Raw genomic sequence first — 13113 nt, 5'->3', positions numbered from 1 at the left:
GATCGTCAACATCCACGACTGTTTTAATGTAAAGTGGGAACAAACCGTGATCCATGTGGTATCCAATTATTTCAGTATTATTATTATTTTCTTATGTAGCCAAGTCCACATTTCAAGGATCGTCATGCTCGCTTAAATGTCATTGCTTGTGGCGGCGTCCATGCGTCGGGTTGTCTCTCTCCCTAAAATATGGCGAGGGGGCCGATGGCTGGCCATGCGTCATACTCGTGAACGGGTGCTACTTGTGGTGACTGGTCGTACTTGAATTCGTGTATGCGGTGATGTTAATTATTTCGACTATGTGTTTGCGTGTTGTTCCCACGAGAATGTAAGTGCGTGCTCCTATTTCACCATGCCTCCTGCTGATAGGGGACAAGTCTTTGTTTTTATTTATGTTATTATTATTAATTACTTAAAATGTCATGTGGAACATGGTGTAATGGTTGCAGCTCCTTACAAACGTTGTGTAAAAAAAAAAAACATGGCGATTAAAAAGAGTGGCGGAGAGTTTATTGCCAGTTCTTCTCTTCCGTTCTACGCCCTTGATTTGAGAACTGGCAGTAAATGTAAAATTAGAAGCATTAATATTTATTTCTTTAATGACGAATCACAAGTGTACATTGTGTTACCTACGTGAATAAATGATTTTTGAATTTGAATTTGAATCACAAACTGCCTAACAATAAAGAAATACGATCTCGATATTTTCGAGATCCTGTGTCTACGAAAACACGATGAATTATGAAAACTGCTAAGATATTGTGTTTATGACGTTAATTAAGAACAGACATTATTGTAAAGAAAAATATATATAGTAAAACATTAAGACTGTTTCTATTCTTTGAATAATAGGAACAGTTGTAATATAAATCAAAAACCATTTATTCATATCAATGGACACTTATGAACGAAATATGTACATTAAATGCTTCTAATTTTACATTTACTGCCAGTTCTCAAATCAAGGGTGTAGATCGGAAGAGAAGAACTGGCAATAAACTCTCCGCCACTCTTTTTAATCGCCAAGTTTTTTGGTTCACGTTTGTAAGGAGCTACACCGTGTTCCACATGACATCTTAAGTAATAAATAATAATAAAATAAATTAAAAACAAAGATTTGTCCTCTATCAGCAAGAGGCATGGTGCAATAGGAGCACGCACTTACATTTCCGTGGGGACAACACGCAAATACGTATTCGAAATAACTAACAGCGCCATATTTTAGGGAGAGCGACCACCCGACGCATGAACGCCGCCATAAGCAATTACATTTCAGCGAGCATAACGATCCTTGAAATGTGAACTTGGACATAAAGCCCCATCCACACGCTTGACAAACAATGGCAAACAGCCAACAGCAAACAGCAAACACGGACGTGTGGATGGGTGTTTGTCGTTGTTTGCCTGTTTGAGTTTGTGTTGGGCAGTGTTCGGCATCGGTGTCGGTTTATCTTGCCAGATCAAAGGATGTTTGGCAAACAGTTTGCTACGTATCCACACGTTTGGCAGCGATCAGTATGCGCGCGAGCTTGCGGGAGGCGGACGTATTTACTTGCTACACTTTTTCGTTGGCGCGCAAAGCGTAAAAAATGTCTGATTGGAGCACCTACGATTCTGACATTTTTAAGTAACTTTTAAGTAAAATTAAAAAAACACGGCAAATTAAAGCCCAAATAATAGGTCTAAAGCCTTGTACGCTTTCAATGTATTTTAATCATCCACCATCGTCTTTGCTTTCTTCTTTTTTTCCTTTTTTCTTTTTCTTGCTTTAATTTATAATAAAAATATGTCAACCCGAAAGTAATAGCTGCTACAAGCTCGTCGTCCGCCATGTTTGCCGATTCGGAATGTTATGAACGTTCGCCAAGCATGTGGATGGCTGTTTGTGTTGGGTGATTGTGGTTGGTGTTTGGGACTTCGTTTGCTGTTTGCGGTGTTTGTGACAAACAGCCAGCGTGTGGATGCCCCATAAGAAAATAATAATAATACTAATTATACTGAAAAAAATAATATTAAAACAGTCGTGGATGTTGACGATCGCCCCAGAGTCTGGAAATGCAGCCGAGAGATTCAGTAGCATTACCTCTTTATACTGGAGCAATTCCAGCACTAGGATCGTTTAAAATTTAAATATTCATTTATATTATAATAGGCCTTAGAAAGCAGTTTTACTTTAATGTACAACTTTAATTTATTTATTGACAACACGGCTTGTATCTCACTAGGGATTTTTTGAATAAACGTATACAATTCCCTTGGAAATAATTATTCGTTTTATACAGCCTTGTTTTTTTGAAGGGATTTCTGGGGGAAATCAAATTAGTCTAGAGATACGTCGCCGAGAGTCGAGACTATTTGGCAACACTGTCACTGTGTGTCAGCTGTCAAACATGTCGTTATTGTCGTGATGTCGTCGCTAATCGCTTACTCCTAAGTCTTAACTCTTAACTCTTAACTACGTAAGAGTATCAAAGTCTAATTAATGACGATTAACGATAATGTTATCGTTTTTCTCTAAGCTTTCATTAAAGAACTCGCAGAAGCTGCCCGTGGAAGTCGCTAAACCCGCTTATATGGACAAAAGTGCATCGTTGCAAGAACTTGGCTACAAGGACAATAATGATTTGAGAGAAACTATTTATGGTTTGTTTTTTCGCCCTTAACTGTTTTTGTGTAGTTTTCTGTGATTTTTAATAAGTGTTGTGGTGTTTTAGACTTTTTGCGGACGATCCGGGATCCCGAAAAGCCCAGTACTTTGGAGGACCTTAAAGTTGTCTATGAGGAAGGGATATTTATTAAGGAACCTACGGAAGACAATGTTCCCGTTTTAAGGGTTGAGTTCAATCCTACTGTGCCTCATTGTTCTCTAGCGACCTTAATTGGACTGTGCATTAGAATAAAGATACAGAGATCTGTTCATCATCCTGTAAAGCTAGACATTTATATTAAAAAAGGTGCACATACTACAGAAGATGAAAGTAAGTTGGTTTTTATAAATCATTAGGAATATGGAGCTGACAATAATCAATTATTTGTTGTAATAATCAAGTATTTTTATAAAGTATGAGTATTATATAGTGTTGGATCCATACAGTATATAATACTCATACTTTATAAAAATATAATTGATTTATATTGTCTTGGTATATATATATACCTAGGGAATATAAATGTAAATCAATTATATGTTAAAAAAAACCTATATAAATATATATGTATAGATTTTTTTTTATCTACCTAAATGGATATTAACTGCAAATTTATATGTAGTCATATTTTTAATAAGCTGCTCACTGATGTATAGATAACTATGTGACCTTCAGTCACAATATGGTACATTATGATCATCATTAAAGGTTATCAGCTGATAATATTTAGTGTTTATCAATCAATACTATATAAAGCCTTAGATAGCATATACTTCTTGATCAGTATTCTAGAAACTATTTTTTATTTATTATATTCGTTTACAAGTCTATCTTTTAGCTAAACTGCTATATCAATTTCCACTGCTATTAACTATATTAGACCTGAATTACTTATTACCTATATCTAAAGTATATGAAGATCGGATTGTAAACCCTTTTGGCTTTACCAGGCAAAGAACAACTATACTTATGTTTGTAAACAACTACTCAAGTACTAGCTATCCTATATGGTTTTCTTAGTTTCATTTTGGCCATAGCATGATGTTATATAGCTTAATGGACCATCCAACTACTACTACTACAGTAATATAGCTATCTATATATTGGTGACGGAATTTTAAAATGAGTTTAGCAGTTTTACAGTTAATCCATTACAAACAAAAAATAAACTATTTCTTCATTATAATATTAGTGTAAGTCCAACTAATCAACTTGAGGTTCAATGTGATATACTGTATGCTTAGTAATAATAAAATGATAATCATTATATTCATTATCTATCTCTAAGTACTTATGTAAGGTATATATATAAATAATAGTTATTAAAAGGTTGAGTTGTAAGTTCACATTAATGCTATATTACAATTTTAATAGGTTTATTATGGTCATAACAGTATTTCCTGCTTTATTACATTGTTAATAATTAAGAGATTTACAAAATCTTTGATAGTTACACAATTTTTATACTAGACCTTAACATTTCCTGGGACTCATTAGTCACATATATCACCTTTATATGACAGTTTGTTATTTATGTATATGACGAAAGGACAGATAAAAAAACTGTAGAAAACACACTTAAGCATAATGTCTATGATGTATGTAGGCTAGTAGGGTATGTAATGTAAGACACTTGTCTACACCATTTAGGTGTCAGGCCTGAATGAATAAACTGTATGTTTACTTGCAAGTATCATATGTATTAGTTTTTCTTAAATTACATCTTATAGGTAAATTAGCTTTTTTATCTGTCTTCTGATATGTCTTGATATTTAAAAAATTTACTCATGTATTCTTTCGAAAAATGCTGCATACATATTTTTTATACCTTAATAATGATAAAAATACTCTTCAAAGATTCTACTTATACACTAATAATCTTATCAAATATAATATTGCTTATCTAAGATAAAACTTACTTTTTACAGTCAACAAGCAGATCAATGACAAGGAGAGAATTGCTGCTGCAATGGAGAATCCTAATCTGCGGAACCTTGTAGAGAGTTGCATTGCCGATGAAGAATAGTTATTCATTAGCATAGTTCAATTTAACAATATGGCACCCGACGCGGCATTTTCAAATATAGGAGATAAGAATGAATTTACTAAGTTTACTAAATTTCTTGCCTACAAAGGCGTGCAGGTCATTGTTGAATCAAGGAAAGGGGTTAAAATTGATGCAAATACAAAACAACAGTCAGCTGACACAGACTGGTTCAATCTACATATACCAGACTCACCCGAAGTTAATCAAGCTACTAAAAATGCTTTACCATCAGATAGAATACTAGAAACTATTAGATCTCACTTAAATGTAGAAATATCAGTACAAACTGAGGATGGAGATGAAATGGTGCTTGAATTATGGACCTTGGGACTAGACGAAACACAATTTGATTCATCTTTAAAAGCAATGAACACAGTTTACTTCAGAATGGGAATCCTATTGAAATCACTTATCACAATTACTAGAATCACTCCAGCATATCACTTATCACGGAAGCAGCGAACAGAGTCATTTACAATTTTCTACAGAGTTTATAGCGGTGAGCCCAAGGTAAAGACATTAGGTGAGTCAGTTAAAAAAGTTCAAGCTGGAATGCTAAAAACACCTCTAGGAGGATTAGGTTTCAGTGTTTCATATAGAACAAATTTCTCTATATCACCTAATAGGTCTGAAAAGAACAAAACACTTTTACTCAAGAGTGACCATTTTGAATTGAGTCCAAAGCATGTTATATTTGAAACAAAGAAAAAAAAGGAACCTTCATCTCCACAACCAATTGACCTGAACAAACCTCTTCGTCTAGCGGCATTCGTTGATGAATATCTCGTGGAAGAAGTAATAAAGGAGTTTTTCAAAAAGTTTCCTGTACCGAAATGCCGGACACCGAAATTTGAAATAATAGAGGATGAAACAACAATTTGTAAAAGCACCCAGGAGTTGGATATGAGTGTCATCTCAAAAAGCCCGACGTCGCTTGAAATGCCACCTAAAAAGTTTCCAGGATTTAGAAGTGAAAATGAACCGCCATTGAAATTGTTATGCTTTCCCTTTGCAGACAACCATCCAATACGTGAGTTGGCTGAATTTTACAAAGATTTTTTTAATGCGCCACATTTAAAGTTATCCAATTATGATACAGCATTCAAAGAAAAAAAGCTTGAAATGACAACAGAAGATTTTTCTGAAGATCTACTAAAACATGAGAGTTCATTAATAGAATTTGATCAATTGGTAGATGATATGTGCCGGTCGGCAGAGTGGAGCGGGAATTAATGGTGAAAGACTGAATTATTGTGGGATTTTAAATAAAGTTTTATTGTTTATTTGAAATGTTCTCTATGTTGTCTGATTTAACCTGATTCTATTTAATAAAAATATTTATACCTGCTTATTCCAATATTTAATATGATGTATAAAACATTTTTCTTATTGTTAATAATATAATAGCTCAAACATTATAAAGATTAAAATATGATTGTGTGTGTATAAACAAATGTTTTGAGACTGAATGAAACTTTATATTAAGACTGGTCTTAAATATTGATAAACAAGATCTCTTGCCCATTTTTATAGTAACATACATCTTGAGTTTACTGTAACACAATAAAGATTATTAATATGTAGTTATAATTATTCCTTACTTTTTAACAGTTACATAATATGTATGTTAGATGTTTTAAGAATTGAAGTTAACTTTATATACATATATGTGTTATAGAATGTTTGATGTATATGCAGTTGTGTAAGAATATAGTATGAAAAATATTATCTAATATTTTAATGTTGGACAATTTTAGTATGTGGTTGTAGCAAAATTATTTTGGTTCCTTCAATGCCAAATCGTTGGAAAGTGTAAAGTTTTGCTCTTATTATTTATACAATGAAGTAGAAACTTTTTTATTATTCTGGTTTGTAATTGTCTATAGTAAATAATCATACACTTGGTGAATTTTATCTCCATACATACTAGAATATCCAAATACATGAAATCTTTGTATGTATGTTAGTATATATTACCAATGCACTATGAAGAATAGCCACTACGTAACCAACCTAAAACTACCTAATTCAACATTTTTCTACGATAATTATTTTGTATCAGTGATTTATGGACTTTTAGATATTAGTTAAAATATACCTACCTAATACCTATGTTAAGAATTCAAATAAAGGTAACATATTATAGCATGTTTTAAGTTAAGTATCAATTCATTTAATTTTCAAAAAATGTTTTTAATAATAAAGAACAATATTCACTAGCCAATATTTTATTGAATAATCATCATGTATTATAAGGAAGAATAATAGGTTCTCAAATAAATAAAAGTAGTGTATAGTGCTTTTCATGAAAGAAGTCCCGCGGATATTTTTGGAACTAAATTTGACAGGTCGGCAATGTTGTCATTCGTCGATGTTATCAAGTTCGTTTGTTGTGGTAGATTTTTGAGAATTTTTAACTAGCTTAGTGCATTTTAAAGATTGATTACAATGCCAAAAGTTGTAAAAAGTTCGGCTCGAGAAATGATGTTAAAGGTGAAAGAGTTCTGTGAAGCGAAACATTAGAACCAAGGTGTTTTAATACAACTAAACAATGTTCGGAAGAGAGTTGCCGCCATAACAGGTACTTTTTAGCGTTGCCATTTAATAATTTTTTGCTGTATTGATGGGACTTTTATGATATAAATTCGTTTTTGCGACAAAATTGAACAAATACATAACGTGATGGTACTAGGTAACTGAAATCAAAACATATATTACATATTACATAAGCATCTTAAAGTTATTATTATTTTAAATTGTTCATAATTTAATTGCAGGTGTGACAGAGAAAACTGTAACAAGAATTACAAACGAAGGTATAACAGCGGCGTGTACTTCGAAAAAAATTGTAACCCAACAATTATGCAATAAAACTCTAAATAAAAAATTGTATTGCTTTTCTTTACCCTATTTTCTCATCTTTTCCCTGTATGTAGGTAGAACACCGCTAATATAAGTAAATAAAAATATACTTTTTACATAACAGAAATATTGTTTCATCGAAGTATGCAGAAAATAATATTATTTGATAAATTACATCTGCTAAATGTAAATAAAATAGGTAAATTTTTTACTCATAAATGGCAACATTACGTCATGCGATTGCAGCGCCGCGTCTAGGGGACTTCTTTCATGAAAAGGACTATATGTAGAAAGTCGAAAAGTCAATTTGTATGTACTATGTAGTATGTATGCTCTATGGCGCGAAGGTAAGTTAAGGATTCGTTTAAATATAAATGAAACTTCTCTTCATATAAAGGGTTTTTCAACAAGAACTTTGTTTTCTAAAACAAAATAAAACAAAGAATTTAGAGGAAAATGAATAAAATTTTTATTGTATTACAAAGAGAAAAGTTTGGCAATTATGAATGAAAAATGATATCTGGCAAACGTCCACCACGACCACACTGACAGATGTTGATTCTTTCATCAAAATTTTTAATCACTTTTTGGCAAAATGGAGGGTCTATTTCGTTAATGACATCACGGATTTTGAGTTTTAAGGCTGCAATCGATTCGATTGGCTCCGTATAGACTCTGTCTTTAACATAATAATAATAAAGCCTTTATTTCGTTCCATACCATTTACATTACATGCTAATACAACTAAACTAAAAAAAAAAACTAAAAATTTTGTGTTAATGTGGTTAGTAATACAGTATATGTAATATTATTTAGTAATTTAATATTGAAATAAATGTTAGTATTATTAGTACCATATTTTATTTTCCTAGGTATGGATCCCTATCTTGGGTATAGGCCTCCTCTAGCCGCTTCCAGTCCTCTCTGTCCTGACCTCTGATCATCCATTCTTTTCCGGCAACATGGACAATGTCATCGACCCAGCGTTTCTGAGGTCTGCCAACTCTCCTTTTTCCCCTTGGACCTAGCCATTTAGTAGCTGTAAGTGTCCATCTATCATCTTTCAAGCGAGATATATGTCCTGCCCATTTCCATTTTAGCTTCAGTGCATGCTTTAAGGCATCTGTAACTCTAGTTCTTTCTCTTATTGTTTCGTGTCTGGTTTTGTGTATCCTTTTTAATTTTAGCATACTGCGCTCCATTGCTCTCTGACATGTCCTTACTTTACTTTTGGTTTTATTATCAAATACCCATGTTTGGCATGCATATGTTAGGCATGGTAGTAGGCAAGTGTCCATTACAATCTTTTTGTATTCTGAACTGTAATTTCCTTTCAGAATCTCCTTATGTGACCAGTACCTGTTCCAGGTAATGTTTATTCTCCTGCAAATTTCCTTGTCATTGTTGGTGGTGTCAAACGATACCTGCTTCCCTAGATAGATATATGACTCTACATACTCTATTATTTTGTCATTTACTTTTATAGGTTTGTGCAGGCTATTTGACATGATTTTAGTTTTGTTGGGGTTCATATTCAGACCTACTTTTTTACTTTCCACATCCAGGATTTGCAGCATTTTTTCCAGCGCTGATGCAGTGTCACTAAAAACAGCTATGTCATCTGCGAATCTGAGATGTGTTAGGTGCTGATTTATTAACGGTATGCCCCTGCTTCCCCAATCAATATTTTGAAAGACACTTTCTAGGACTGCTATAAATAGTTTTGGGGACAGAGGATCACCCTGTCTTACGCCCCGTCTAATGGGAAACTCTGCACCTTTCGTTTCTAGTTTTATTCTACTTGTGCTTTTAGAATATAGGTCTTTAATGATTTGTATATATCTATCTTCCACTTTATTTTTTTCCAATGTCTGCCATATAGATGTGTGTGTTATGCTGTCGAACGCTTTGGAATAGTCCACAAAAGCTATATAGAGTGGTCTATTGAATTCCTTATATTTCTCTATAAGTTGTTCTAAAGCATGGATGTGGTCCACAGTTGAGAAACCTGAACGAAATCCTGCCTGCTCCATTGGTTGGTTGTTATCAATTGTTGTTGTTATTCGACTAAGTAGGACTGATGAGAATAGCTTATAGATGGTGGGTATCAAACTAATTGGTCTATAGTTAGCAATATCCAACGGGTTTCCTTTTTTGTATAGTAACACAATGTCTGAGTGGCACCACTGTGTAGGGACATAGCCTTGTTCCAGCACTATGTTAAATAATTTTGTTATGATACTAGTTAGTATTGGTGCTCCGATTTTTATGGCCTCATTAGTTATATAGTCAGGTCCTGGACTTTTGTCAGGTTTTAGTTTGCAAATATATTTATGTACGTCTTGTTCATCAATGGCTTGTAGTATTTCCTCCGAATTCTTGGTGGTTGGGCCAACTGCTCTGTCATCCTGATGTTCGTAGAGGTTTCTATAGAATTCAGTAGCACACTCCATGATTCCTTTTCTAGTTTTCATTTCTCTGTGTCCATTTTCTAGTTTTGTTATCCAATTTTTGTGTGTGTTTAGCTCCTTAAGCCCCCTCTTCGTACTTCGATATTGCTTTAGGTTTTTTTCCAAAATATGTTTTCTGTGGTTTTTATAATCTTTTCTTATGGCTTTATTTGTTGCTTTGAATAAATTCTTAAGTTTGATCTTATCTTCCTTGTTTTTAATTTTTTGTTTGATTAAAATTGAGCGTTCATTTATTAGTTTTTGAGTAGATTTGCTAATTATTTTATTTGTTTTGTGGTCTTTATCTATTTTTAGGCTTTGTTTAATTATTAATTCTAGGGTGTCATAGTAAGTTTGAACATCATTATTATTATATATCTCTTTAAGGCGGGAATTAATATTATCACTTAGGTTCTTCAAATACTCTGATTTTTCATTGTCGGTTTCAGGAGATTTTGGTAACATTACAAATTTCTTTCTTGATAAAGTTGGTGTTGTCACTATTACAGAGGCTCTGACTAATCGATGGTCAGATGGAAAATCTATTTTATTTATAATTTCCATGTTTATTATGCACTTGGGGTGATTACTCATTATAAAATCTATTTCATTTTTTGTTTGTCCATTAGGCGAAATCCAGGTCCATCTACGACTAAGTTTTTTCTTAAAGTAAGTGTTCATTATACAGAGCTTGTGTTCAAAGGCATATTGGATTAGTCTGTCACCTCTCTGGTTACGCTTGCCATAACCATAATTGCCTAGTATAAGTTTTTCTTTATGTTTGGGTTGACCAATCTTAGCATTGAAATCTCCTAAAATCAATACATTTTTGTCAGGTGTTTCATGGGCTTTTTCAAGTTCTTCATAGAATTTATTGATTTCAATTTCATCTGCTTCTTCGGTTGGTGCGTAGACTTGGATGAGTGATATGCAGTGTTCTCCAAATTTCATGCGCAACAGGGCTACCCGTTCAGATATACCAGTGAACTCGATAATATTGGCTTTGTGTTTTCGACTGATAAGAAACCCAACTCCATATAATCCAGGTGTGTTTCCCATGTAACAGAGGATGTGTTCATGATGTTCTTCTATATTAGATCCCATTTTTCTGACTTCTGCTAATCCTAATACATCTATTTGAATACTTTTCAATGAGTGCACAAGTTCTATCAATTTTTCTGTTGATGCTAAAGTTCTCACGTTGTAAGTTCCAATTTTCAACACTCTTGTATGTTTTTTGTTTGTTGCTAGAGGGTTTTGGTCTGATTCCCCACGGGGACCAGCCGGATTGGGGAATGTTTTTCTAAATGTTTTACTTATATTTTTATGTTCTTTGTTTATCCGGCTGTCGAGTTCCTATGTTTGTTTTGATGTGAGGGTAGGGGTGGTGAGAGAGTTACTTCTTCCTCGCATCATGTCAAAGGCGTTTGACCTGCTTGCTTTTGTTGTTGCTGTGGGTTGCAAATTGCTCTTTTGGGCGTATTTTGGTGGTGAAATTGACATAGAACGCTCGCGTTTGCGTTTCTCTTTTGTTTGTATGCTATCCCGTATGATGAGTTTGTCATATTTCAATACTGCATACTTTCCCTTCTGTCTTTCTTCTATCAACTGTTGTTGGAGTTCCCTTCTTTTAGTTAGTACATTTTTAGGATAGTCTTCATTTAAATAGATTCCGGGCAGCTTTTTCCTATTTCTCATGATTTGTTCTTTTTTCCAAGCATGTAAAAGAGAGATGATAACAGGTCTTGGTTTTTCGTTATCTACCCCCTTTTTTCCTAGGCGGTATATATTATTGATGTCGTTATGGCCGATATCTATATTTATTTTTGATCGAATCATTTCAGTGACTATTTCTATTAGATTTTGTTTTGAAATCTCTTCCTCTTTAAATCCAAAGGCTATAATATTATTTTTACGGTTTTCGCGCTCTAAATTATCAATTTTCTCGCGTAGGTTCTTGTTTTCGGATTTCAAGTCTGTTATTGCTTTTACTAAAGGGTTTAGTTTCTCGTCCATTTTTTGCATAATTAAATTCGATTATTTTTGCATTTCTCTCTTCATGTCATCAAAAAGTGCTATAAGATTATGATCCATTCTTTACGATCACGAATCGGAACTTAGTCGTTGGTAGCTTGTACTTTTTAATTCTGTTGTGTCTTTAACATAGCCCCACAAAAAATAATCCAGTGGTGTTAAATCACACGATCTGGCTGGCCACTTAACAGCTGAATTTCGCGAAATTATGCGCTCGGGAAATTTGGTTGGCAATAAATTGATCGTTTCATTGGCTGTGTGACATGTGGCACCGTCCTGTTGAAACCACATTTCAGTGATATCCATGTCATCAATAATAGGCCAAAATTTAGTGGTTAACATCTCGCGATACCGTGATCCATTGACTGTTACCGCATTTCCAGCCTCATCTTCGAAAAAAAACGGCCCAATCACGCCTCCAGACCACATAGTGCACCACACAGTAACACGTTGAGTATGCAAAGCCTTCTCAATAATTGCTTTAGGATTTTCAGAAGCCCAAATGCGACAATTTTGCTTGTTGACGTACCCTGACAAATGAAAATGGGCTTCGTCTGAAAAAATGATTTTTTCAGAAAAACCAGCAGGTTGTTCCTGAATGAACTGAGCGAATCTGCGGCGATTTGAATGGTCGATCAGCTTTAATTCCTGCACCAGTTAAATCTTGTAAGGCTTCAAAGCCAAATCCTTTCGCAAAATTCGCCATGTTGTGCTTTTGGATAACCCCAATTGTTGAGAACGTCGTGAAATTGACAAATTTTGATCTTCTTCAACACTGTGGCTCACGGCGGCGATGTTTTCTGTTGAACGACCCGGTCGAACACGTGTTGGTGTTGGCACATTTTGTACCGAGCCTGTCGACTCAAATTTCGCAACCAAATTCTTAACAGCGGTCTCAGAAGGACGATTATGCTGGCCGAAAATATCACGAATTTTACGAAATGTAACTTTAACAGAACCACCATTTTTATAGTGGATTTGAATTATTTTAATGCGATTTTCGAGCGAAATTGAATTCATTGTAATAATTTCCAAAGCACCTGCTACGAATACCGCCAAAAACTAAATGTCA

General features: G+C 34.0%; 1 protein-coding gene across 2 annotated transcripts; it reads left to right on the top strand.

Annotated features, from left to right (window-relative positions):
• The first annotated feature begins 2424 nt into the window (after positions 1-2424).
• Positions 2425-6914, top strand: LOC125059145 (MIP18 family protein galla-1). Of its 2 annotated transcripts, XM_047663402.1 has the most exons (3): positions 2425-2643; positions 2715-2978; positions 4577-4808. In XM_047663402.1, the coding sequence occupies exons 1-3, from the start codon at positions 2499-2501 to the stop codon at positions 4672-4674; spliced, it is 507 nt and encodes a 168-aa protein (XP_047519358.1). In that variant the 5' UTR covers positions 2425-2498; the 3' UTR covers positions 4675-4808. The 2 variants fall into 2 exon arrangements, with proteins under 2 accessions (XP_047519358.1, XP_047519357.1); XM_047663401.1 differs by having other exon boundaries at positions 2500-2978; positions 4577-6914.
• Positions 6915-13113: the final 6199 nt, after the last annotated feature.

The sequence above is a fragment of the Pieris napi genome, chromosome 19 (genome assembly GCF_905475465.1).
Source record: "Pieris napi chromosome 19, ilPieNapi1.2, whole genome shotgun sequence".
In the NCBI taxonomy this organism is placed as follows: domain Eukaryota; kingdom Metazoa; phylum Arthropoda; class Insecta; order Lepidoptera; family Pieridae; genus Pieris; species Pieris napi.
The sequence above is the reverse complement of the archived record's forward strand: the minus strand, read 5'-3'. Positions and strand labels throughout refer to the sequence as shown.